Source organism: Heliangelus exortis, chromosome 1, assembly GCF_036169615.1.
Source record: "Heliangelus exortis chromosome 1, bHelExo1.hap1, whole genome shotgun sequence".
Taxonomy (NCBI): Eukaryota; Metazoa; Chordata; class Aves; order Apodiformes; family Trochilidae; genus Heliangelus; species Heliangelus exortis.
The window spans coordinates 13,843,841-13,871,555 of NC_092422.1; the positions used below are offsets into that span (position 1 = coordinate 13,843,841).

General features: G+C 38.0%; 1 protein-coding gene across 8 annotated transcripts in view; it reads left to right on the plus strand.

Moving 5' to 3' along the window:
• YAP1 (Yes1 associated transcriptional regulator) overlaps positions 1-26,484 on the plus strand; it is a 93,863-nt gene extending 67,379 nt beyond the window's left edge. For 2 of the 8 annotated variants that reach the window (XM_071734400.1, XM_071734384.1), the window contains 5 exons: positions 2,299-2,492; positions 3,957-4,004; positions 16,500-16,630; positions 22,159-22,271; positions 22,868-26,484. In XM_071734400.1, coding sequence (XP_071590501.1) covers positions 2,299-2,492; positions 3,957-4,004; positions 16,500-16,630; positions 22,159-22,271; positions 22,868-23,106 — 725 coding nt within the window. In that variant the 3' untranslated portion in view covers positions 23,107-26,484. The remainder of the gene's footprint in view (positions 1-2,298; positions 2,493-3,956; positions 4,005-16,499; positions 16,631-22,158; positions 22,272-22,867) is intronic. The other 6 variants (XM_071734403.1, XM_071734388.1, XM_071734407.1 and 3 more) reach the window with 3 other exon arrangements.
• Positions 26,485-27,715: the final 1,231 nt, after the last annotated feature.

Below are 27,715 nucleotides of genomic sequence, written 5' to 3' on the forward strand. Positions count from 1 at the left end.
TCCAGTTTGTCTTGAGCTGCCAGGTGGGCTGCTTTTCTTTTTTTACATTGCTCTCTTTAGCTTCCACTAATTTGGTAAATCTAGGTAGTCTAAATGCTGTCAAGTCTTCCAGCAGAGACTGTCCAGTGGAGGTCCTGGAGCTTGTAATCACATCCATGCAGGACAGCTGTTGGTATTGTTGAAACCTGTGATTAACAGTTTCTGGTATTTTGGGGCGTATGAACCCTCTGTGTCTGTTCAGCAGAGGAACAAGCTGTCCTGTTTCTGCCTGTTGCTGGCTTGGGGGCCACAGCTCACATTGCAAAGCTGGTTTATTGGCTCATCCTGGCCACCTTCTTCCTGAAGATAAGTTTTGATGGTGAGGTGGTGCTGGATGTCTTGTAAGATAACTGCTTGATTTTAAGCTTTAATCCACAGTGATGTCATCTTCCCACTACTTTTCCCCTCAGGGTCAGGATGGGACTTGCAGGTTGGAGTTGAACCTCCAGTCCTTTCTGTTCTCTCAGTTGTTTCTACTTGGGATTGGGATTCAATTTCTATTCCTACTTCACCTGTTCACTTCCCTTTGCAGGAAGTTTATCTTATTTGTGATTATATGTATGGAGCTCTCTCATGAGTAACTACTTAACAAATTATTTCAAATTACTTCAAGCTGTTTGTTTGACACTTAATTTTATTTAGACATGACTCATGAAAATGTGACTCCCCTGACCATTAGATAATGGACTCCATGCTGGACCTGCAGAATATTTGAAAGGGTAGACTAGAAAGTTGAGTCTGCAAATGGGTTTGACTTTTTTGTTTTCTTGTCTTACTCCAGTGAGCAGATGACTTTTTAAAATTATTATTTTTAAATTATTATTATTTTTTATTTTATTTTATATATGTTACCTCAACAGAAAGATGAGGGAAAAGGGCAAGGGGAAAAGGGAGCAAGGCTGTGAGGCAATAGCCATTTTTACTGCTGTTATGAGATACATGTATTTAGGCTTTCTTGGAGAAGAAGGAAAGCACTACTGTACTTTATGATCAACATACAAAAGACAGCGGGGACTGAAGAGCTTTTCAAAGAAAGGATGATACAGATTCTTTATGAGATAATTCTCCTTTCTTATAATAGTAGTGTTAGTGTTCCAGGCATCCTCTATGTATGATGAAAACATTAATTCAAATTGATACAATGGATGGTTGTCTTTGTACCACATCAGCGTCCCATCCTAAAAGAAGCTCACTCCCTTTTTGCTCTTAGTTCCCACAAACTATAATCCTCATTCCCAGGGGAAAAAAAAATAGCCCTACCACTCTCCCAACATTGCTTTGGCAAATGCATTCTCCAGCATATTTTGAATGTTAACAGATTCAGTCTGTTGCAGGAAAGAAGGTAGAGAGCTGATTTAAAAACTGAAAGCCCCTACAGATAGTGCCCTTGCAATACATTCAGCCTTTCCCAGCCCTCTCTACAGTGCCTCTGTTGACTTTAACCATGCTGATCTAATGTCAGGGAAAAGTCAAGTTTGACAAAGTAAATGCATATCCATCGTGCGTGATTTTATAAAATAAAATTGTCTTAGGTCTTGCTTTTATGGGGAAGGTGAAGATGAGTTCTCATTGTGCATTAAGGCATACAAGTTGACACTTTTCCTCCATATCCCAGAAAATATGCATCACATACTTCTGTGGGGTAAAATAAAACAAAGCACTAAAATGTTTCCTATGTTGATGGCACTGTTTTTTTTCTGGATTATCTGCCATGACTGTACCAGCCCTAATTTTGCATTCTGAGATGCCTGAAATGGAATCCAGAACACTCAAAACTTGATGTGACAAGGACATGAATGATTGCTGCATGACCATGGAGAATAATAGTAACCTTTAATGAAATGTGGTTTGATATAAGAGAGATTATGTTTTGTCATTCTGTGTGGTTTCAAGTTTAATGATTCCAAGATTTCACATGAATAAGAAAAATTATTTTGTATTATTTGTATCTTAAATTTTTAAACTTGAAATATTTTACTCCCACTTTTGAATTTTTCAGCAACACATTAAGCTGTTTTCAGAAGCTTTTAGAACATGTATATGCTATTAAACAGGAATCAATCATTGCATTGATTTCACAGGACTAACACCATGAATGTAGATTTCACACTCTGAACATCAAGTGCATCTGTATGTTTTTTTACTATCATGTCTTGTAATTTTATGAAGTTTTTAATATGTGTCTTCTAAGGATAATATTTCCCTTGCATGTATTTGTCTGAATTTCCTTTTTAAATTTTTATTGTTTTGGTTCCGTAGCCATGAATCAGCGAATCAGCCAAAGTGCTCCAGTGAAGCAGCCACCACCTCTGGCTCCTCAGAGTCCCCAGGGTGGTGTGATGGGTGGTAGTAGCTCCAATCAGCAACAGCAGATGAGACTTCAGCAGCTACAGATGGAGAAAGAAAGGCTGAGACTGAAGCATCAAGAACTGCTTCGGCAGGTGAGGCCACAGGTTAGACACCTACTTCCACTATTTCTTTTGTATGTTTTGTTTTGCTCTGTTTTGGCTAAGTTGTTGTTTCAGTGAGTCTTAAAGACTGTACAGAAATCTTTGAGATCTAAAAAGGTCTGAATTCTGTTACTGATAGCTTATTAGTGGAAGCATCTGACTTATCAGAATGCAGGATTTTGGTTTCCTTCCCCAAAAAACCTCCAAGAACAGGCTTCTTTACTATTAGGATGATGTCATGCATCATTGATCATGATTTGATGTTGCACTTGAGAATATATTTCATGTTGAGTTTTGAGTCATGCAAAAAGACAAGAAGTTGGTTCTCACAGCTGCTTTAGCTCTCCCTTTTAAAAGGGGGGAAGTCTTTTACTTTTAGAACTGTCACAATCTGCAGGATCTCCAAGTATTTAAAAAATTATGTAAGATTCACTGAAGAGACACCGTATTGCTAATGTCTTACTTGTTAAACTATGGAGTGGAGCAAGGAACAACTGAATCACGTGTGCTGCGTTTTGAACCTGTGGTTATCTTATGCTGAAGAATTTCAGACTTTGTAATTAGACTGCAAGCTCTTCCGCTCGGTATTTTTCTGCTCTATGAATATACTGTAGCAAATTCTAAAAGTCTAGGGACTGGACATTGGAATCTCTGGACTTGGAATTTGGGCTTGACTTTCTTTTGACTTCTGCTTTGGTTTTGTTTCCGTCTTGAATGGTCTAAGAGTTACTACCATCTGTGCTAGATACTTAAGGTTTTTACTTGGGTTTTTGACACTACCAGAGAAAGCACTAATCATTTCTTTGAGGAAAGCCTTCTAAAATCTTACCTTGTTCCCTTTTCACTTTGGGTGATGGGCCTTGTATCAGGAGAGGATAATGCCTTAATGTCTTCAAAGACAGCTTTTCTCTTTCTTCATCACCTGCAGTATTCTGTCCTGGAATCTGACACTCCTTTGTTATCCCTTGTAGTCAAGACCTGTTTTGTAGGAATCTTCAGCATCTCTTGGTGTAAGATGGGTTATCTTTGTAGCCATTACTTTTTTATAGTACTTTAGGTAAGAATTCATTGCATCAGGACTTTCTCTCTGCTTAAGCACCTGGGCTTCTGCTGTTCTTGCTTTGCTATTAATCTACCATCATTTTACCCTGTGCTAGCATGCTTCTAGGTAGGCCTTCTAATTGTCTTCTTGCCTCAGTTGTCATTGAGAACCTGACTAACTTTGGACCAGGTGACAGCCAGTTCCCTTCTCCCTGGTCATTAAGCTTATCTGTCAAATATGCATCCTTGGTAAATCTGAGTTTTGTTTCGTTGTGTTGTGGTTTTTCATAGTTTCTTAACTCCCTTATCCTGTCTCATCTGGCCTGTCTTGGGAGCCTGGTACTACAAGATGGTGTTTATAAGACAGCCTGCATAGGCAAACCGTGCAGCTAAAGTAATTTTTATCCATCTTATTTTTACTCTTAGGCATTGCGGAATATCAATCCCAGCACAGCAAATTCTCCAAAACATCAGGTAGGCTCTTAACTGATGTTTTAGCATAAGTAAAAACTTTACATTAGGCTAGCAGAGGAACTTTTTGCTACATAAAGGCATTCTAAAAAATAAAACCAAACCAAACCAAAAAAAAAAAAAACCAAAAACAAAACACAAAAAACCCAAAACAAAACACCAAGCTTGACCATATACATCTTATGACCACTTCTCTAGTCACTACCCTAATGTTGTTTTTAAGAGTACTGCATTACCACAACTTAGTATCAATGTTTAAAAGCAAATAAGGAATTCATTGCACATTCTTCTGCACTGAAAACAGCCACCTTGTTAAGGATTCTTGAGAGTACTGCTGTTCCAGTCCTGATGCTATTATATCTAAGGTAGCAGTTTGTGACTTTCAAGTACTGTTCATATGAATGTTCTTATCAGTTTGTTCAAACAGGTTTGAGCTTAAAGAAGGGTATCTGTAATCAGCTAATAAAAAGTCACTTGAAATTTTTACAATTTTTAAACATGTACAGTGTAACAAAGTTATTTAATAGATAAGAATGAAAAATAATTGCAGTGGGGATTTAATATGTGATTACTCCATTTTGACATGTGAAAGGCTCCTGCACAGATACATTCTCCATATACGAAACAGTTTTGAAAAGTCTCCCAAGTTGAGACTGAAAGAAAATTGGTCAAAATATGAAGCATTAGAGACGTAGCATAGGCTTTTAAGAAGCTGAGTTTGGAATGGGTCTCTGAAAGGGTATATTTATGGATATATTCGGAGAGCTCCTTGCTTGCTGTTACTAACAGTATTAACCTGCTAGTTCTTATGGCAATATTTGGATTGGCTCCTATTGTGCTTTGTTTTTCTAAGAAAAACGCTATACCCACTATGCAAGAAAAACAGAAAAGGAAGAATCCTGTGTTTGGAAGCTGGGAGTACTCATGTAATATTGCATTCTGAAGAGTACCACAAAATTTGTACGTTACCAGTTCTCCTGAGGTCATATTCAAAACAGAAACCTCAGACCTTAGAAACAGTACTCACACCCTGAAAAAGTACCTTCTTGTTTGGCAATATCAGTGCAACTCAAATATGGAAAATTCCTAATTGTGATACAGTAATTTGATTCAGTTACAATGCATTAACCACATAACTATCTCAATAATCAATATTAGAGCCTATTATGAAGAAGTAGAAAGAAATTATTTTAAGAATTGCTGGTATACAAGGGAATAACCAGAAGCACACTCCTCCTCACCATTTGGAAACACTTTATTTTCTTCCACAATTAGGTCATTCAGAAGGGATGTTTTTCTTATGGAATGCCAGAAGTGAAGTCTGTGTTTCTTGTATGCCTGAAGCCCTGTCATACAATTGTTTGCTCTTCCACAGTTACTTCTTCCTATTGCCCACTCAGAAATACCCAGCACATGGAGAACTTCGTGTAACCAGTTTCCTACTTAGTGAGATTTTTGGAACTTCTTGAAATTCTGTCTTAAAACACTAAAAAGCTGCAAAAACTCAGACACCTTGTTGATAATTCATTACATGTATAGATAGCAACCACTTTCCTTGGGATGGGAACTGATGAAAGGATTTCAAAATCAGGATGCAAAAATCAGGATTTCAGATACATTTAACTGGCTTTTTCGTGCCAGCCTCACTTATGTACTCACCTGCTTGGGATCAGTTTCATTAGTCTGCACTTGCTAATGTGTCAAACTGTGTTTAAATGATCATTTTAATAATTTAAAGTAGGCAATCGTGTCAACCTAAAAGTTCTGTAATGCCAGATTGTTCCTGTTATATCATCTAAATGTATTTTTGTGTGTCTTCATGTGTCTTTACAATAATGTAGGGAGCAGCCACATGTGGAAGAAGGTGCTTATATAATAGGTTCTGGAAAGTACTCTCTTATGTGCTTCTTGAGAGTTTGTACTATAGAGGCAAATGTTGTTTGTGTTCTCCAATGATGTTATTACTGAAGTCCCACTGTGTGCATCCTGACAGCCAACCTCATAAAACCTCATCTTTGAAAAGTCTTTAGAAAGAACAAACATTTCATTGGTCAACTGTTTCTTTTTGACAGATTTTCTGTCCTTTGTGAATAAAATTAATGAGGTTTAGAGAGATTATCTGCTTTCATGATAGAGCTGTGCATGGGGGAAGGGAAGAATAATTGCTTCTCTTGTGAAATTTTAGATGTTCTATGAAGGAATACTGAAAATTGTCATATATTCAGTGCTCTTAGTTCTGGGAAGATGATTTTGCTGAGGGATTGTCATGGTCCTCTGTAAAGAAATTATATGACACCAGCATTCTTGACACTTGTCTCTAATTAAGTATCTTTTATATTTGGATAAAAGAAGCCTTGATAAATATTCCTTTACTTTTTTTAGTTGGATCTCTCAGCTTTCTTATTCACACAGTCAAATGAATTGGTAGGGACTGGTGGAGGTCATCTAGTCCAACATCCTGCATTCAGCCAAACATCCTTTTCCTTCTTGACATCTTTTGTCCACATAACTTGGATACAGTGCCATGGTAGTATTAATAGCTTTGGTCAGGGTTTTTTTGGTACTGGGGGAAATCATGTTCTTGACAGTTTTTATCCCTCTGCCATGATCCTGCAGTATCCTGTAGTGACAGTAACACTCAGAGTGTTGTATATGGAGGCCTCAGTACTTAAATGCCTCCTGAAAAGATTTAACAATTATTCTTCTTTTGTAGCAAGTACTGTAAAGGACTCTTGTTGTTTCAATGAAGATGTATTATATTATAGTTCCAAAAACGTGCACATCAAAGGAATTTGGAGCAAAAGTTTTATTTAATTTCCATATTTATTGTGTATAAACAAGAGCTGTTGATGCATCCCAGCAATTTAAAAATACCAAGCATCTGTCCAGTTACATATGCTTGTTCTCATTAATTATATGTAAATACCTTAAAGATGTTTTCCTCAAGGAGCTGAGTGACTTTGCTTTCTCTCCAGGCCCAGTAGCTCTCCTTCCATTTTTGTGTAGTTAACATCTGGTCAGTCAGCTTTTGTGTACATCATAACATTGGCTACGTGTTAGGTAACAGGTTTCTGGACTTCTAGTCAAATGGAAAGAGAGGCAAATAACATTGAAGTACTGATGACATAATTCTTGGATGTTGTGCAGACTACTTTCCTGTGCTAAGACTGGAAGATTTACTACTTGTTTGCTGCTTATACTGGGTATTTGCTCATAAGATCAGCATACCGTGCAGCTGTATACATGAAAGGTTCCTCTGCATATGCTTGCTTATTCTGTATCTGCAGCTTGTATCCTGCTCATGTTCTCAGTCCTGTTTCCCCAAACTTATTGCTTACCAACTTTTGAGTTATATTCAGGACTCTCCCTTGCTCAGTGAAGAATCTGCAAAGAAACATGGGCAGTCTGTCACTGTTTGCGGAATCACTTGGGTTTGTTTCATGGTTTTTCTGTATTTGCTCTCTTTCTGTAAACTATAATCACAGGGTTGGAAATGTAATTTTAGTTTCCTATGATTCCTTTTTTAAAAAGTTCATTTCAACTGGTGTTTCACACTTTTCATCCACTTAGTCAAGATGACTTCAAGTGTTCCAGAGAAGCATTAGCTTCCTAGGACACTATTACTGCTTCTCAGTAAAAGAATTTTCTCAGTCAGTTTGCATTTACACCAATGTGCAGAGCTGTGTTACTGCCAGATTTGTGATGTTTTTTAGAAAATAAGGAAGATGTTGTTAAAAAGCAGTACAATCTTGAATTCTGTGCTCGTTATCTTCCATTATGTTAATTAATCTGAAAGTTTCCCTGAGGACTTGGGGTTGTTGGTTTTTTTTCTCCCCTGTAATATGTCTTTAATTAACAGGTTATACTTGTGTTCAAATCTTAGTGGAAATTCACTAGTTTTTTAGTGAATACCAAAGTGTTGTCTGCTGAATCTCTTTTCCTGTTCCTGCATGTGCTGAAGCTGAGCTAGATTAACAAGATCAGTGGCTTGTTTTGCTTGCACCAAGGATATTCCTGTTGGGGAGTGTTGATTTTGGTTGTTTTCTTGTTGTTTTAAACAAAGATAAGGTAGTGAAACCATCTGTTTGGTCCTTGAACATGGACACATGCAACTACTGGTGTACAGAAGCACTTTTGAAAATTACATTTACAAGATGCAGAAAGGAAAATAGAATGTCCTTTACAGTAAATTTGTCCCTTGCTTTTAATTTGCCTTTTTGTTTGAGATTTGTCAGAGAAAATGATGATATGTCTTACTCAAAGAAGAGATGACATTGTATGAAAAGTTTTTGAGGAAGGCAAGCAATACACGCAGTGGAATAGACTTTCCAACAAAGTTTTTTCCCATTTAAAAAATTTGCTTCTGACAGAGCCTTTTTAATTATAAATAATACCTAAAACTTTTCATTTTATTTGAATATCGTATCCCTCCTTTTGTTGTGCTTTACTCACTTCATAGATCTTATAACTTATAAAACTTATAAACTTATAACTTGATAAAAGTTTTGCTTTGTCTCTGATAGTTTTAAGTTTTCTGATGTTTCTTTTGCTCAATGAACAGAAGTTGCTACTTGTTTCTTACTCTTCAAAGTGAATTAAAAATGTCACTGGAAAACTGTCAGGCAGATAAGAGAGCTGAGCAGCATGTACAATATGAAAAGTAACTTGAAGATTCCAAGTACACAAACATAATTTTATATGCATTTGTATCAGTTTTCGTTGAACTGTTGATCCTTTAATGCAGGAGTACTTCACTTCGATAGATAACAAACTATTGTTAATCACTGGATTACCTTTAAAAAATGTTTGTAATTAATGAACTGACTTCGTTAGTCTGTGGAAGTAAGTTCAGCATATAGTATCAAACCTTAGCCTATTTTCTCGATTAAAATAGGCATCCGTTTCTAGGAAAGTACCTGTATTTTAGGTTGCTAAACATTAGATCTGATCACCTGTCAAGTACCTCTCATTTACTCCACATCAGTTTTAACTCTGTTAGAGTTAACTGAGACTTACAGGTAAGGTAGGACACCTTTGCATTGCCATGACCTTAGAAAACAGTTCAGGAGAAGACTTAAACAGCTGTCTGGAACCATCCTAAGATGGGACTGAAGGCTGCAGCTGGGGAGTTGTGTGGTATTTTTAAAGCAAAATATTTGCTTCTTAATAAAATGACTTCTGACTCTAGAGGTCTGGTAGATATGCTCTGGCAAACTAAACTGCAGCATTTTAGGACATTAAACTCAATGTCTAACATCACTTCAGCTACTAGATGATGAAAAAACATTGTGGTGTGGCTACACTACAAAAGAGATCAGACATCTGATCTATCAGGAAAACCTTTCAGCTAGGTTGGTTTTCTGACTTGTCTTAGTATATGACCATACAAATGCTATTTCCTATTGAAGGGAGGAGGAAGAATATGCAGTCTTAGGCCACCTGTAACTACCAGTAAAAAGTCACTTTTGAATTCATAGAATCATAGAATCATAGAATCCTAGGGGTTGGAAGGGACCTCGAAAGATCATCTAGTCCAACCCCCCCTGCCAGAGCAGGGCCCCCTAGAGTACATCACATAGGAACGTGTCCAGGCGGGTTTTGAATGTCTCCAGTGAAGGAGACTCCACAACCCCCCTGGGCAGCCTGTTCCAGGGCTCCGTCACCCTTACAGTAAAAAAATTTTTTCTGATATTCAACTTGAACCTCCTATGCTCCAATTTACACCCATTACCCCTTGTCCTATCACTGGTCACCACTGAGAAAAGCCTAACTCCATCTCCCTGACACTCACCCCTTACATATTTGAAAACATTGATGAGGTCACCTCTCAGTCTCCTTTTCTCCAAACTAAAGAGACCCAGCTCCCTCAGCCTTTCCTCATAAGGGAGATGTTCCACTCCCTTAATCATCTTAGTAGCTCTGCACTGGACTCTTTCAAGCACTTCCCTGTCCTTCTTGAACTGAGGGGCCCAGAACTGGACACAATACTCCAGGTGCGGCCTCATCAATGCAGAATAGAGGGGGAGGAGAACCTCTCTTGACCTACTAACCACACCCTTTCTAATGCACCCCAGGATGCCATTGGCCTTCTTGGCCACAAGGGCACATTGCTGGCTCATGGTCATCTTCTTGTCTACCAGGACCCCCAGGTCTCTTTCACCTACACTGCTCTCCAGCAGGTCAGCCCCCAAAATTGCTCTGGGTTGTGACTCTCACTGATAAATTGATCAAGGAGCACATCTTCCTCAGCTCAGAATAACAAACTCTTCTGAACGCTGTTAAATCAGCAGAAAGTTTTGCAAAGTATTGGGAATTTCAGGTTGGAGTTGTCCTGTAGAAGTCATGGAGGTGTTCCTATTTAAGTCTTTGACATTTTTGATGAGCAGTACACTGAGGTACAGCTTTAGAGAATACCTAAAGAAAATGCAAACATGATTGGACATCAATGGGCAAGTGTTATTGAAAAGTGACTCCTGTGTGACTTGATTTTGGGTGGAAGGGTATGTGGGCTGTTAGTCAAAATACACAAAATGTGAAATTCAGCAACTTTTACTCCAAAAGTACCATTGCTATTGTTCAGCCATCTTGGGAACTAAGTGCATTAAGTGCTCTTTGGTACTGGAATAGTCAATATTTCATTTCTTTCTGAAAAACATAGATCTTACTGAAATTTTGTTTTAGTTTATGTGACAAGAGCTGTAGAATTTGAGTTTCACACTGTTGATTTAAGTGAGAAATGCTAAGCATCAGTAGCTAGAAGTTACAGAAAAGGAAAGATACTTGGATTACATGACTAAATGGAAAACTGAGAACCTCTGACTCACAGAATCACAGAATATCAGGGTTTGGGGGGGACCTCTGGAGGTCATCTAGTCCAGCCCCCGTGCCAGACCAGAGCCACCGAGAGAGGGCTGCACAGGATAGCTCCCACTTCTAAATGTCTCCAAAGATGGGAGACTCCAGCACCTCTCTGGGCAGCCTCTTCCAGTGCTCTACTTCTCTCAAGTAAAGTTCTTCCTCATGTTTAGTTGGAACTTCATATGTTGAAGTTCATGCCTCTTGCCCTTTCACTGAGCACGACTGAAAATAAACTAACCCTATCCTTCTAACACCCATCCTTTAGATATTTATAAGCAGCATTTAAGATTTACAGATTAACAAAGTACTTTTATTACTTGTGTATGTAGACCTTTATGGATAAATATCTTGTCTAGAAGCCTATAAATCTGCATTCATTGCCTTTGTGTTTTTGTACCCCTAATTGCTTCAGGACACCTTTTGTGTCCATAATAAAGCAGTTGTAGTTTACTACACTGGATTTCTTGGAGTCACTGGTGCTGCTTGTAGCTGCAACACTTGATCACAGAATTACTGCTAAAGCAATTGGTCAGCAGAAGATAGGAGTCGTGTTGATCTGAGTGCAAGATGCCTGTGAGTAACAGCTTTTGCTAGAGGCAAACAGAAATGGGTAGAGATGGGCCATTGGGCCATCCAGTTCTGCTGGACTCCTGCTGACACGTCCCATCCTGTTCCGTCCCATCCCACCTCACTGGTGCTCAGAGACACCCACTGAGCAGAGCCAGGGGCAGATAGACAGAGAGAGGAGAATGCAGCAGTGGCATAGCAAAGGACTGCAAAAACCAGACAAGAAGCCAGACTTTATTTACAAATGTCTGTTCCAATGTATGCTGCCTTATCTGTGCTTGCAATGCTCTGCATAGCATTTTGTTCCTTGCCAAGTGTATACAATACAATTAATTATCACTCTATCAGCATCACCCCTTAAATTAATTTTACTGGTTTTCATGGTTGCAACACTGAATGATGTATGTTTGCCCCTTACTCTTCAGTAATTGTGTAACACTTTATTGCTGAATGTATTTTCATCTCTGTGTGTGCTTTCCCTCTTTCTTCTGTACATATGCTGTAACTTTGTGGTCGTCAAACACAAATTAAATACTTAAGCTGAAGGAATAACTGGTGCTGTAATGCTCTAATGCTTCTCTTCCATCCCAGTGAAGCCTGTGGATCCTTTCCTAGTTGAGCAATGTTTGGAGGCAGAAATGTTCAGTTGGCCCTTCTAATGCAAATTTACAGAAAACAACAATTAGAAGAGTATATCAATTCAGTTTGGTAATTGTATATTATATATAATTATATATTCTATAAAATGTTTGATACAGTAAGAGTATGATATATGAGTTGTACAAGAAAGTCTTCTACCTTTCTGCAGAAGTGTAATGAAGATAAAAATGCTCTGAAATGAGTAATTTTATAACGTTGACATGGACATGGTGTGAATGACTTGAAACCTGATATAAAACTTAAATCTGTATGCAATTATGAAACAAAAATTGGTAAGGTCAGCCAGATAAGTTGCACAATGCTGACCTTATTTTTGAAATTATTTTGCTTAAGGAGGTGACAGATCATTTTGGTCTTTATGTAATAACCAAATTTCTACTTTCGTGTTAACTATAGGAATGCTAAGCTTTTCTTTCACAGAGATACTTAAAATACTTACTGAAAAAAATAAATGAGACCAAAATACAGAAATGTAAGCCAGAATTTTATAGTGGCTTTTATTTTTGCCTACAGATTTAAATATTTCTAATAAAAATTTATTTTAAAGCATAAACTGAAAGCTTAGAGGTCACATTGCTCTTTTTGAAGCTGAGACAGGCTTGTGTACTCCCATACATTTTTTTAAGTACAGGAAACATAACTTTAAATGGAAGATGAGTTTTATAAGGAAGAAATAAAAAGATTATTCTTCAGGCAGCACAACTTTAGTTTCCATTATATGCACCATTTAGGAAAATCAGTCTTAATATAATCTTTAGGTCTTGTAGAAAACTGTTTGTCTTACAGAATGATTAAAAATTGCTTTGTATATGTTTCCAAATAGCTCGTCTTTTTTGGTAATTCCCTTCTCTTTCAGACTCCCAGATTGACATGAGTTTATTACTTGAATGAGTAATGGAATAACAATCTCTCTAGGGGGAAGTGCTGTAGTTGCTCCTCCTGAATAAGTAGCAGTAATGTTACTCAAAGTTAAAAATAGTTGTAGTTCTGCATTTTTAGAAAGTTGTTGTTGAAACAAGAATAAAAGTAGTACTAATATTAAAAAGACTTATTTCACTACACTGTATGTGCCAAAGAATAGGCAAAATATATCCCTCTCTCCCAGTTTAATACTTTCAGTAAAATGTGATTTTTCTTTTTTAGTTGGCTAGTGTCTGAGCCTACATTTACTTTTACTGCCCTTTTAAAGTTGATACATTAACAAAAATTCAATCTCTCCTACTCTCAAGGATTTAGAAAATACAAAGGTCACTCCCATTTTTGCAGCTTGCTTAGTCCTTGTGTGGACTTATTTTCTTAAGGTACAGTAGAGAAATTTGTGGGCTTTTTTTTTTTTTTCCTGGTGTTAGTAGCTCTTGAAAATGGGACCTGTATGGATTTCTTTTCTCTCTCTCTCTCATGTACTTTTTGCTTTGTCATCACTCCTTGGGGCACTGGTGTGTGATGAACCTGCTTCCACGGGCTACTGGCACTTTTGGCCTCTTGTTTACATCCTCATTAGGGACTGCATCCCAAGGAAATAGAAATGCAATGCACAAATCAAAGCAAGAAGGAAGGGAGAAAGGATGGAATCGCACAGAATCATCAAGGTTGGAAAAGACTTCTGTCAACCCCAGAAAAAAACCCACCATGCTCACTAGAGCATGGCCTGAAGCATGAAGTCCCCATGTTTTTTGAACACCTCCAGGGATGGTGACTCCACCACCTCCCTTGTCAGCCTCTTTGAGTGCCTGACCACTCTTTCCATAAAGAAATTCTTCCTAATATCAAGTCTTAAAGCTACCCTGGCACAACTTGAGACCATTTCCTCTAGTCCTATTGTTACTTCACAGAAGAGGCCAACACCCACCTTTGTACAGCCTCCTTTCAGGTGTTTGTAGAGAGCTAATAAGGTCTACCCTCAGCTTCCTCTTTTCCATGCTGTACAATCCCAGTTACTCAGCCACTCTCACAGGACATGTTCTCCAGACCTGTCACTGGTTTCATTGCCCTTCTTTAGCCACGCATCAGCACCTCCAGGTCTTTCTTGTAGTGAGGGGCCCAGAACTGCACCCAGTACTCGAGGGGCTGTCTCAAATTCTGAGTACAGGGACACGATCACTTACCTTCTCCTATTGACCACACAATTCCTGATACAAGCCAGGATGCTCTTGGCCTTCTTGGCTCATATTCAGCTGGGTGCTGACCAACGCACCCAGGTCTTTTCTGCCATGTGGTTTTGCAGCCATTCTGCCTCAAGCCTGGAGTTTTGCCTGGGGTTGTTGTGATGCAGGTTCAGGAGCTGATGCTTTGCCTTGTTGAACCTCGTACAGTTGGCTTTGGCCCATTGATCCAGCCCATGAGAGGAAAAAGCATTTTTGCCAGAGTCAGGCAATTGTAGCTACATAACAGCAGAGAACTCACTGATTAGCAGCTCTGCTATCAGAGTGGAGAAGGAAGGTGTGCTGTATTCCAGGTGTGAACCCAAGGCTTGAGAGAGTTTAGAAGTAGGGGTGCAAAATGGTAGACTTGGCAGTGTTAGGTTAACAGTTGGACTTGACAATCCTAAAGGTCTTTTTCAATTAAGAGCTCTATGATTCTATAAATCGGTTTGAGCTTTTCTGGTTTGTTTGTTTGGTTTGAATTTTCCTTCTTTTTGATTGCACAAATAAGGGAGTTACATCATGTGAAGGCAGTTACTTAGAGAAGGGGAGGTGACATTTGGAAGAATTCTGGTCTGTAGAGGAAGGGCATAAAGATGTGATGTGAGCAAGCAGTTCTTTAGCCATTTCTGGGATGACTGCTCTAAGACCTACTTTATTCTGACAACCATTTGGGAAGAATTCCAAGAAATAAAACTTCCTCTTTTTTTTTTTAATGGATTGAGTCCACCTTTGCATCTGCTTTCTTAAATCAAGGCTGATGTGACTGATAGAAGTTTGTAAACTTAGCTGAGAAATAAGACCCCATTATATAGTCTTTGTAGTTGGTTTTCTTACATAAGCAAATGAAAATCATATGAATAATCCTGTAGAAGTGATTAAAAGTTGCTGCCCATCCTATGATCTGAAAATGAGTACCGGTGTTATTACTGGTTATTAGGAGAGTGACCACGTAAGTGGTGATGAAGAGAGGACAGGATTTACTTGAAGTAGGAAATTCGGGGTGTGATGAATACAGAAACCAGTGGTATGTTTGTACACTTTCTGCAGAGGTGTATTCAACTGAGTGAGAAAACTTTCTCGTACAAGATATGAAACTTGGTGTTAAAGGGATATGTAGAATCCAATATTTGGCACAATCCCTGGAAAATAAAGTGACTGGCATTGAACTTCTTAAAAGAAATCACTTTAAGAATTGCAGAAATACTGGTTTTAAGTGTTAGAAGTATATAATAATCCTTAGGCTCATAACTGAGAATGGATGAAGATCTCTCATTTTACAAGTGAGAAATAATGAGTATTGTTATGAGGGTTTGACTGAGATCAACTTCCCAGGCACAGCCTGGAAATCCCATACAACTAATAATGGTAATGAGGTAGTTTATAAATTTCTTTACCAGTCTCTACAACAAAGCACAGGTGTGGTGAGCCACTGGTGATGTTTTAAGAGAGTTGAAGAAAAATTTCTGTTTTTTTCACATCTGTAACTCATGGATTACCTGTTAAAAAGGGGAGAGAGGGACCACTGGAAATTATATAAAATGCTGCTTATCATCACCCACCTTTAATGTTTTGTAATTTATGTTGAAACCTATTTTCATTAAATAGTAATGATGAGCTTTATGAATGGACTGATTCAAGTTGGTGCAGTCAGATTCATTAAAAAATATGTAATCTAGTTTCTTAACTAGTACTGTGTCTTAGTTTTACTAAGAAATTGCTAGGGATTTGAAAAGCTTTAAGATTTATATATGGAACAAGTCACTGCTTTGATCAATTAGAAATTTCAAAATGCTTACTTCAAACATGTGAAACAAGTGAATGGACTTTAAACTTTGTTGAATGAAATAAACAAGATAGAAAGGAAACCAAGGACTAAATCGTAACTTGAAAGAAATGAGGGGAAAAGGGATAGTCACCAGAGCTAGACAGAAGTATCTTAGAGGTCAGATAATGTTAACAATTCTTTTTTAGTTCTTAAGAACAGACTTCGCTAACGGATACTGAACTGAACTAGAAAACTTTCATATAAACACACAGATATTTATATCCATAAATGCATTTGCAATGAAGTCTCTGTAATACTGTGCTTGACCAACAGTAAAAATTCTTGCTTTGTCTTCAGAAACTTAATGTCATTAAAATATTGCAATTGGAAACAGCAAAAGCATCCATTATCTATAATGTCATGTGTTTATGTATCTAAAAAGTATATCCAAATGCCTAACACAATTTTTCTTTCTCTCCCCTCCTCCCCACCCCCCAATTCTAGGAATTGGCTCTCCGTAGCCAGCTTCCAACTATGGAACAAGACGGTGGATCTCAGAATCCCGTGTCATCTCCTGGAATGTCTCAGGAACTGAGAACAATGACTACAAATAGTTCTGATCCCTTTCTTAACAGGTTTGTAGGAGTAGTTACTAGAGGGAGAAAAAAACCTGATTTTAAATTCTGTTTGGTACATGTAATAGTTTATTTTGAACATCTGTCTGTGCCAAAAGCCACAGCTGTAAATGAATCTTTCCTTAAATGGCAAGTCTAGTAAAAGTTCAGGATTAAAAGCTGTCTCCTGTGGGAGGAAGTAGTCTGTTCAGACTTGTAGGAAGGTTTTTTATTCAAAGTCATAACATGTTTGCCTCTGCATAATCTGTTGACTAACAGTCATTTCAAATTACTGACTCAGAAGAATTTGTGAATAGCTTGTTAGAAGATCAAATGAACTGTGAGGCACATTTAGGACTACACCTTGAGGTTCATTTTAAGGTTTCTCCATTCACTGCTGCCCTTCAGTTCAGGTGTTCAATTTAGCAGTATTTTCACTCTCTCAATGTTAGGTCTAGAAATAGTAGCATGAAATGCCATATTATGTTGAAGCAGTTTTTTTAACTGAAGATTTAGAATTTTAGATTAGTCTTTTTCATAGAACTTTAATCCTTCTGAGCTGGAGTGTTTGTTTTGTTAGAAATACTGTTCTAATTACAGCTTGCAAATGCTTCGTACAGCTCTGGAGAAATTGCTGCGTTTTGATATAAGTCATATCTGTGTATTTTGTTTAGAATGCTGAAAAAAAAAGATTAAAATGATGAAAAGATGAAAATAAAATGGTCACATCTCCAAGCCACTTAACTTTTCATTAATGAAGTAAAAATCTGCTAACATTTCAAGTAGTTGATCTTAAGTTGGAGTAGTTAATTTTGTAGTTCTTCTTGGGGTATATTTTGTCAGCATTCTAAACTGATACCGGTTCAATATTCCCTACCATAAAAGAGAAATTGTGTATTCTGTCAGCTTATCAATATTTTTCTTTATTACCTTGAAATGTTAGCCCAACTCTGTCATGCTTACTGTCAGTGATTGTGAAGTACAACAGCATGGTTGCCCTCTTTATTGGCATGTTACTATACTAGAGGAAAACCCCAGAAAACTAATCTTGATTATGTGAGTCTTAGCTTCAATGTTTTTTGCCACCAGTACAGTTTCAAACCTGCTTGTAAGGGAAGAAGTCCATATCATGTTGGAACAAGCATGGGTTTGGAGTATGGCAAACTTAAATATCTACCATAAACTGCTGAAATCTCTTTTGTAATAAATAAATCCATTCATATATTCTTTTAAATAACTGAATGTCACTGATACCTCACGCTTATGTTCTTCATCCCCATAGGGTGTTCTGTCATTGTATGTGACTTCTCCAGTCATTGATATTCCATCAGCTTACCTTAAGGGTTTTTTCATTTTTTGCCTTTTCAAGGAGACTTCTCCAACATTTCGTATACTCTGTCCTCACTCTAATTCTCAAAATCAGTAAAGTTCAGGGGAAACAGTGGAAGAATATATCTCCCAGTGGAATCTGTTGCCATTCATATAGTTTAGGTTATGTGAATGATACCTGTTGTTCTTAAGCTTTTTCTCCCACTGCCTGATTTACTGTCTGTGCTAGTCTTACTGTGCTACTGTGAGGGCAAGAGAACAGTTTCTGTCTCAAGGTACACAGTGCTCTGTATATAACGGAGAAAACCAAGTGGAAAAATAAAAACCTCACACATAGAATGTTTTGGTTTGGAAGGGACCTTAAAGATCCCTGCATGGACAGGGACATCTCTCGCTTGATCTGGTTGCTCAAAGCCCCCTCCAGCCTGGCCTGGAACACTTCCACAGAGGGGGCATCCACAGCTTCTCTGGGCAACCTCTTCCACCCTCTGACCACCCTCATTGTGAAGAATTTCTTTCTAATATCTAACCTAAATCTACCCTCTTCATCCTATCACTACATACCCTTGTACCAAGTCCCTGCTCAGCTTTCTTGTAGGCCCCTTCAGGCACTGGAAGGGCACTGTGAGGTTTCCCCATAGAGCCTTCTCTTCTCCAGGCTGAACAACCTCAGCTCTCTCAGCCTGTCCTCATAGCCCTCTGGCCATCTTTGTGGCCCTCCTCTGGACTTGCTCCAACAGCTTTATGTTTTCCTGTGCTGGGGGCTCCAGAATTGGACACAGTACTACAGGTAGGATCTCATGAGAGCAGAGTAGATGGGGAGAATCACCTCCCTTGACCTACTGGCCACACTTCCTTTGCAGCCCAGGATACACTTGACTTTCTGGGCTACAAGCACACATTGCCAGCTCCTGTTGGGCTTCTCATCAACCAAGACCCTCAAGTCATACTCCTTAGGGCTCTTCTCAATCTGTTCTCCACCCAACCTGTATTCGTGCTTGGTATTGCCCTGACCCATGTCCAGGACCTTGAGCTTGGCCTTACTGAACCTAATGAGGTTGGCATGGGCCAAACTTCCAAGCCTCTCAGGGTCCCTCTGGGTGGCCTGCCTTCCCTCCAGTGCATCAGCCTCACCACACAGCTTGGTGGCATCAGGAGACTGGCTGAGAGTGCACTGAATTCCACTGGCTTTGTCTCTGACAAAGATATTAAACAGCACTGGTCCCAGTACTGATCCTTGAGGAATGCCACATGAAGAACTAATTTTTTGTTTAGAGGGAGCAATTGTCCTCCATGGAATTCATCCTGGGATGTGGTGTGAGGCTTAACTGCTGGCCCTGTCCCAAGGAATAAAAAGGACAAGAAATCCTAAAACTGACCAGCTGTAAGAAGCCTCTGTAGACTGATGTTACATCAAAGCTTCCATCTTGATTTTCTGGAAGGCTGTTTCCATCATACATTGAACTCAGGTATATTTTGAAATTTGTTCTTAAATCTTCAAAACCTGCTTTCTGACCTGAAAACCACATCTTCAGGTTTTTAGTGGCCATGACACTACACTAACACAGTTTATCCATTGTGAGTCTACATGCATGAAATATATAGATGGATCTTCACCTTTAATTCGAAGCAGGAAAAAAGCTAGAAAGGGCAAATCCATTTTGTCAGTAATATTTGGCAGCAACAACTATTTGCTGTAAAGTGCAAAAAGATACTACTTAGCAAATTTCAAATAATGTTTAATTGTTGGGTGTTTCTAGCCCTTTCCCTATGCAAAATACTGAAGATCGGTTCAGAATATCTTGATTTGCATTTTGGTGTGAGCATTGTCCCCTACTAGGTAATTTTAATCACTGCACGTTACATATGACATCTGGGTAAAGAAAAGGTATTTTTAAAAAGGACTTCTGTGGATATTCATTGCTGTCTGAATTAGACCAGTTTAGTAGTTTTGCCCTGAAGATCTCCGATACCCCTTATAGTAAAGTTCAGACTTCAAGAAATGCTTGTTTCTGTCTCCATAGATTTATATGTAAGTTTCTGGTGAGACAGTCCCTCTAACTTTATTTACCAAAATTGGATATCCAGGGTTTAGGTAATTGAATATTTTCCACTGCCTGCATAATCAGAACATCCAAAATATCTCAGAAAATAGTTGCTGTGTTGGAGCGATTTGAGGAAATGTACAGCAGTGTTTTCATTTATATAGACTGTTTCACCTTCTGGTTTGCCACTCTGTTTATATATTTTTGTCTATTAGATTTATATTGGTAATGACAGTAATTCTCTGCTTAACTCCTAAATTGGGATTTCATCTTTTGTATACACATTTTAACAAGTACTAGTTGAAGAAGAAGCATCCACTCTATTTTGGGTAATGCAGTTTTAGCTGCATGTGGTAATTTTGGGTGGTGTGACTGCTAAATTAAGAAATTCTTGTTGAAGAAAGAGGAAATGTGTATTAAAAGAGTGATTTGAAGAGAAGGGCTGGACATTCCAAGTTCAAGAGCAGCAGCCAAAAAGCCTTCTCAACTAGAATGATTTAGTTCAGCATAGTTTCATTGCTGTTCTTAGTATTTTCTCCCACAGAGTAAACCAGCATTTTTTCCCCATGTAAGTTTAAAATAATTTAATTATTAGGATTGTTATCAAATCTGGGGTGATAGTATTTTTTATACAGTCAAAATAAATAAATATTTAGGATGAAGAAATACTAGGTTTATTTCTTGTATGGCAAAGATGTCTTTGTGAAATCGACATGTCTGATGGCATTCTGTTTGCATCTGGTGATGATGGTTCAACCATCATCTGTTCTGATCTTTGTTTAGAACTCAAGCTGGAAAATCAGTAAGGATTCTCAGTGAATGCTCCCACAACCTGAAGAAATACAGGTTTTGAAAATGTTTTGTGAGGCTTGGATATTAGGAGATGCAGGAGGAGGGAAGATAATCTGTTTCTACAGCTGTTCATGTAGGCTATAGGCACTTCCATAAACCCTGCTCCTGCTTAGGCTTCTCTCCATCAGTAACAATTCCTGCCAGTGGGAATCTGCTGCCCCAGTGGGCATTTCCCTCTGCTGCAGCACAGGGGCTCCAGAGGCTGCTGGATGGATCTCTGCTCCACCATGGCCCTCCATGGGCTGCAGGGGAATCTCTGCTCTGATGCCTGGATCACCTCCTTTTTCTCTTTCTTCACTGACCCCAGTGCCTGCAGGGTTGCTGCTCTCACATTTTCTCACTGTCCCAGCTTCTAAACAGTGGTTTTTGTACCCCTTTTAAAAAAGTTAGGATGAAGGTACCCGTGCTGTCACTGATGGGCTCTCCTTTGAGCAGGAGAATCACTTTGGACACAGCTGGAGCCGTCTGTGTCTGACATGGGGTCAGCTCCTGGTATCTTCTCACAGAGGTCATCCCTGCGAATTCCCTGCTACAAAACCTTGCTCTGTGAACTCAGTACACTTGGCTCTACCTCCTCCCCTTGTGCCCCATCCCAAATTTGCCACTCCAGTTTTCTTGGGCTTGCTCACTCCACTGGCAGTAGGATGGCAGTAAGAAAGCAAATGCATGTAAGACCCCATGACTGTGTGGTTAACTGTGTTGTCAGCAAGATCATTATGAGCAGGGTTTGTTCACAGGATGGCTTCTTTACCAGTATTTGATTTATATTTGGGCACTCTCCTTGCCATGACATGTATGACTGAACTAGTAGTAATGCAACAGTGGAAACGATTGAAAAATAGCTCAAGGAGTTCCAATTATAGCTCTTATTTATAACAGCAGTGACCTAAAAATACACTTCAGTGGTTGATTACACATGAGGACATTAGTAGTTATTATTTTTTCTCCTGACAGAAGTGTGGAAGGGTACGTCATTGTTATTATTTTTATAATCATTAGGGTCTAGCTGTGATACACTTCCAGTGGTTTATAACTGTGGGTGGGTGTGAAAAGTTTAAAACTATGCAGAACACTGGCACTTTTTTAAAGCTGCTTAAGTATGGTCTAATCAGGTTAAATTGAAACTAAGTAATATGGTTTTAATTGGAGAAGGTCTGCATAAAGTAAACCCCATGTGTCTTGCAAGAGAAAGGTTCATTTTTTTTATTAGAGTACTTCTCATAACAGCAGTGTTTTCAAAGCCTTGAATTGGTTCAAAACCAAGCATTTGTTTTAATTTCTTCATATTCTATCTTCATTTTTGCTCCCTTTTTTCTGTTACAGTGGAACCTATCACTCCAGAGATGAGAGCACAGATAGTGGACTTAGCATGAGCAGTTATAGTGTACCCAGAACCCCCGATGACTTCCTGAACAGTGTTGATGAGATGGATACAGGTCTGTTTTTGTGTACATCCTTAATGCATGTTTTACAAATATACTTGAGTCTATTTGCAAACAAGCAACCTGGAGAAGCCTTTTTGTATTTTTCTTCAACCCTTCCTCTCTTTCTGTAGTAGAAATATTATAGTTAGATTTGTGACAACCTTGTAATCACACCTATTGGGAGGATAGGGCAATAGTACCACTCCTGTTGTCATGTGGAATCTGAGTGTCCATTTGCTTTTTTTAAAGTAATACTGTTGGTTCAGAGTTAAGAATAGCACCTCATCCAGTGTTGCTAATACTGCTCCAAAACAGCATTTGATGAAGTGTCGTCATTTTCTTTACGAGTGAAAAATACAATGTGCTACAAGATGTGAAAGATCTGTAGAGATTTGGGTCACTAGGTGAAAAGGTTGAAAGGAAGGCATCTTCTTTCCACATCTGCCTGCAGAAGTCAGCTTCTGTTTTGGTGTTGGGTTTCTATGAATCATGTTGTTTGTGTGAGGCAAGAGGTACAGGATTAACCTTTAACCAGTTGTCCTCATAAACTGTGGGTTTGGTGCTTCCAGTATCCATTCAATATCCATCTTGCTTTGTGTTACAACTAGGTGACAGTATCAGCCAAAGTAACATCCCGTCCCATCAGAACCGTTTCCCAGACTACCTTGAAGCCATTCCAGGGACAAATGTGGACCTTGGGACACTGGAAGGAGATGGGATGAATATAGAAGGAGAAGAACTGATGCCAAGTCTGCAAGAGGCTTTGAGCTCTGACATCCTTAATGACATGGAATCTGTCTTGGCAGCCACCAAGCTAGATAAAGAGAGTTTTCTTACTTGGTTATAGGGGCCTCAGGGAGACTGAATTCTAAATCTGTGAAGGATCTAAGGAGAATAGGACATCTGAAGTTCAGAACAAGCCGGTGTGGTACACTGTGGCTTGTGTTCAGAAAAAGTAAATGAACAAGTATTCAAGATTCTTTCATTTTGCTCTTCCTTGTCCATCGCTGCTGTTACATATTGCTGACTTTTTTCCAGTTGACTCTGAAGAACAGAAATCTTCTTGATCTTTTTTTCTATTGCTGTTGCAACTACTGTTCAAGGGGGGGTGGGGGGGTGATGAGCCTATTTGGATGACGAATGCCATTCCTTTTGTCCTAGTGTGCGCTTGCATATCATTTTATCTAAGCACTCAGATTTGAGAGTTAATTTCTGCATGTCACTGCTTGTAGTTTGCTCAGCTAGTTGTCTCTTGCTGCCTGTGGCAAGTGGTAAAACATGACATACTGGGGTGACAAGCCGAAAATGATGTATCTGGTCAAAAGAAGTCAATACTGATTTGGAGATACGACTTAAAGGAGGGCTGAAGACTGTTTGGCATTAAGTGTTGCTACTAGTAGCTCTTTAATTAGTCACAAAGTGCTCTTGTTCATATTTTATGTTATAGTAAATCATGAGTCATTTTACATAGAAACATATATGAACTTTGATTGTTGCCACATATTCTAGCCTGACTTTTGTTTGTCAAAAATAGTTTGATTATTTTTGTTAGTTGGTTTAACTGTAGGTTTAGAATGGGAAGTAATTATAGGTGTTCTTTTTTTTAAAAATAGTGAAATCCAAAGTTTTTTCTGATTTCACGTAGTCTTATTTAAATCTGAATTGTCTGCTTTTTTTATACTTAAAACATGCCTATTGTAGCCTGATAAGCTAGTGAGTACATAAACGAGTATGTTTTGCCTGTAACTTTTTTATTTTTTTTAAAGGCTAGCTTTGAATGTAATCATTAGAATTGATGACCAGTGGCTTATTTTTCATGCTTATTTGCAAGATTTTGAATTAGAACAAGATTGCAGCAATGTAAAAGTTCAGAGTCCTAAGTGTAGTATGTACAATTTTAAAGTGCATTTTTAAGTAGCAGAAACCATTTTTAAATGGCAGATATATCTAATATCTCTCCTGGTTTTCAGTTTTGAATCTAAGTGAGTTTAGATTTTAAAATCCTTGACGGGAAAAAAACTTTTCATAAAGTTTCTCTCAAGCATGGAAAAAGTATGAATTAGTAATATCAGTCTTAAGTTGCAATGAAAAGGCTAGAACACCAAAAAAGAAAAAAATCCTCAAGAAAAACTCCTAAGTGTAATAGTTAGCAAATTCTGTTTGGTGAAAAATAAGCCCTGGACACTATGTAGAAGAATGTAAAGATATGTGTTAGATGGTGACATGAGCAGGTAATGAAGTGTATATTAGTAGTAAAGCTTAGCATGGGGTAGAGGTGAATATGAATTATCTTTATTTTAACAGGAAAAGATGTATCACTAAGTTGTCCGCAGGAGTTGACACAGTTTCCAAAGAGTATTTTTAAATGAACAAAATGAGCATGAATCAAACTTTCAGTATAAGCTATGAATTTTTGTGGGGCTTCTGTTTTTTTTCTGACAAAAAACAGTGTCAGCAGTTAACACCTCTATAAGTAAGGGCCAGTCACCATTCTCAACATGAGCCTTTATTTCCAAGGGTGTATAACATGACTATGAAGATACTGGAAGCATGAAACTTGGTTTTTGAAAAAAATCTCAGCTATCAGGGACTTCTCCTGGGGAGAGATTTTTTGGGTTTTGTTTTAATTTTTTGTTTGTTTTTTTTAAGACATTGATTATTTTCCAAGTTAGGAATGAATCAGCAAAACAAAGTACCCATATTATTATTTTAATTTAGATTTTTTTACGTTTCAGAAATAGTTCTGTTTCAGGATAATACAAAAATAAAAACTCTGAACCAAGTCTCATTTTAAAAACTGCAGCAGCAGAGGCAGAGATTTGAAATTTGCCACTATAAATGTACATTTACTACTTTACATAAGGATATTAGGGCTTGAAATAAATAGAATTGTGCCTTGTTATGGGATCCAGACAGGTTTTAAAATAGCAATTTTCAAAACACATCCACAATGACAAATATCTTCTGCTACACCAATAATTCAACGATTAATAGGCCACTTATATCGTGCAATGACACAATAGCTCCTAAAGCAGCTCATTGTGTCCAAGATAGGGATTTTAGTAGCATTTTTACAATTTCAGATGAATTTTTCTCTCTTCTTCCCTTCAGGAAAAACAAGACACTAAGTTGTTATAACTTGAATGGTCTGACATAAAACCACAACAGCAAGGAAATTCAAAGTTGATTCCATTTCAGTTGTCTTCCACAGTTGTATCCAGGTATAAAAGCACATACGATGCACTGAGTGCAAACTCCTGACATGCTGTATGTACCTTGCTACAACAGGGATGAGTACAGAACAAATTTTCTTTCCTTGCCTTTGTGTGTTTGTCACAGCTTTAATATTTGAATGTTTTCTTCTCGGTATAGAAACACTAAATGGCTTATACTGTACTTGGGTAGCACTGCTTAGGGTAGATACTGACAAACTGGGAATCCTTGAACTGCTCTAACATTTATTATGTTTTGTGATACTTATTTTAAGTGATTTTAATACATTTCCATTCTCTCATTTATTAGGAAACATACCATAGAGATGCTGTACTGTTGGCAATCAACAATAATTTGGATTTTTTTTTAATTCTGCAAATGCATTGTTTGATGAAGTGGTTAAAATTGTTTGAAATGCAAAAGTGTTTTGGGTAGTATTTTATACTGATGTATATATTGAAACAGAAATCATTGTAATAATTGTAATAGCTTTTAGTTATAAATACACTACATGCAGACAGATGGGGCTGTATAGTACTGTGCTGTTCAACACCTGGGCAGGGCTGCTGCTTGGAAACAGGTTGCAGTGTCAGGAAACCACATGGATCAAATATTGTACCATTCAGTGTTGGCGCTCACCAGTGCAAAAGGAGAAGGAACAGTTTCAACATGATTAACACTACGTAGCTTTCACACATCTGGTAAACTAGTACTAAAGTGACCTTTTCACTTACAAGCATGTTTTTATACAAATTAACAGGTGTGCCTGTGTAAAATAATTTGTTTTCTGTATCTTGGAAAAAATACTCTCCACATTTAGAACCTTGTATGTTAGAAAAACTCTTAAATGCACCCTTGTCAAAAATTACATATATTAGTTACCAATGTTACTTTTAGATATGAGCATGACTGTAAGTTAGGTACTTAAGTACATTCTGTTACATTATTTTTCTTTATGTAATACTTTTTCAGTTGTTTTATTTGGTATAAATATATACTTTGTGCTTAAAAATCTTTGTTTGTTTTTAACATTCAACAGTATGTAAAGATACCGATTTCTTTCAGTCAGATGGATACATTGAATTGCTGAATTCCTGTTGTAGTGTAACTTCTCTTGTCTCCCTTGTAGTCATAACCTCCAGTCCTGCACACACCGTGTACAAGCTCACCTAAGTGACAAAGGACTGAGGTCACTGAAGTCACTGAAGGCTTCACATGAATCTGTACATCTCTGTTTACAATGATGAAGAGGCAGTGACTCTTCAGAGCCTCATCCAGCTTGCATAAAGCAGTAATTGCAGATGGCACAATAGTGAGAGCTGGCAACAGAGCAGCTGTTACCTACTGTAAGAAAGCATCCACTCTTTGCAAGCTTCCACTTTTTTAGAGGTATGCTTCAAATGTTCAGGATCTTCCCATGTGGCAGCAGATCATTTTTGGCCAAGTTTTATGCAACAGTTTGTGGAAGACACACTACACGATTTTAATTTCCAGGTTTTGCCTTGGGAATTGTGAAAATATGTAAGGACATACCCTGAAAGTGTCTGAAGATTTCAGCTTAAAAGTATGGACAGGATTCATTAAAAGTGACCTTCTGTAAAACAGAAATCCCGAAAAGTGTTTTTCTAGTGTAATACAATGTAATTAATTTGTGATGGCCGAAGTTACATTCTGTTGGCATTTTAGAAGCTACAGCAGTTACTGCACTGAAATGCCTTAATCCTGTGAAGTTCAGTGCAGTTTGTTTTCATATTAAAGGTCCTGGGCCCAGTGCTTCTATCAGCTTGTCTTTTACTCATGAGTTTAGAGCTAGGTTTTGTCACTCAGATCCTTTAAATTTAAATCAAACATAACACCTTGGCACCTGGGAGTAGAAAGCCAGGGCATGACAAGGCACCAATGTTATTTGCTGATATCCCTCTTTTCCATTTAGGTGGTGATGTATTGCAGTAGCTGAAATACTGAGTGACCTTCTGAGGCACCCCTAAACAGAGTATTACAGCAAAGCAGGATATCTGGTCCAGGTGTTCCAGGCTTGCTTGGCAATTTTTTTTTTAATATTTTCAACACTTGGTTAAAAATAATAAGTATTGCTTTCAGCAAGTCATAAGTAGTATGCTTCCAAGGAAGCTTTGAGTCTTCCCTGTGTTAATGTACAAGTTACAAGCAATTAAAAAAGCCTTTTTCACCTGGGATTGTTAACAAAACAATTATTTGAGATAGAGCTATGATCTGTCAAGCAC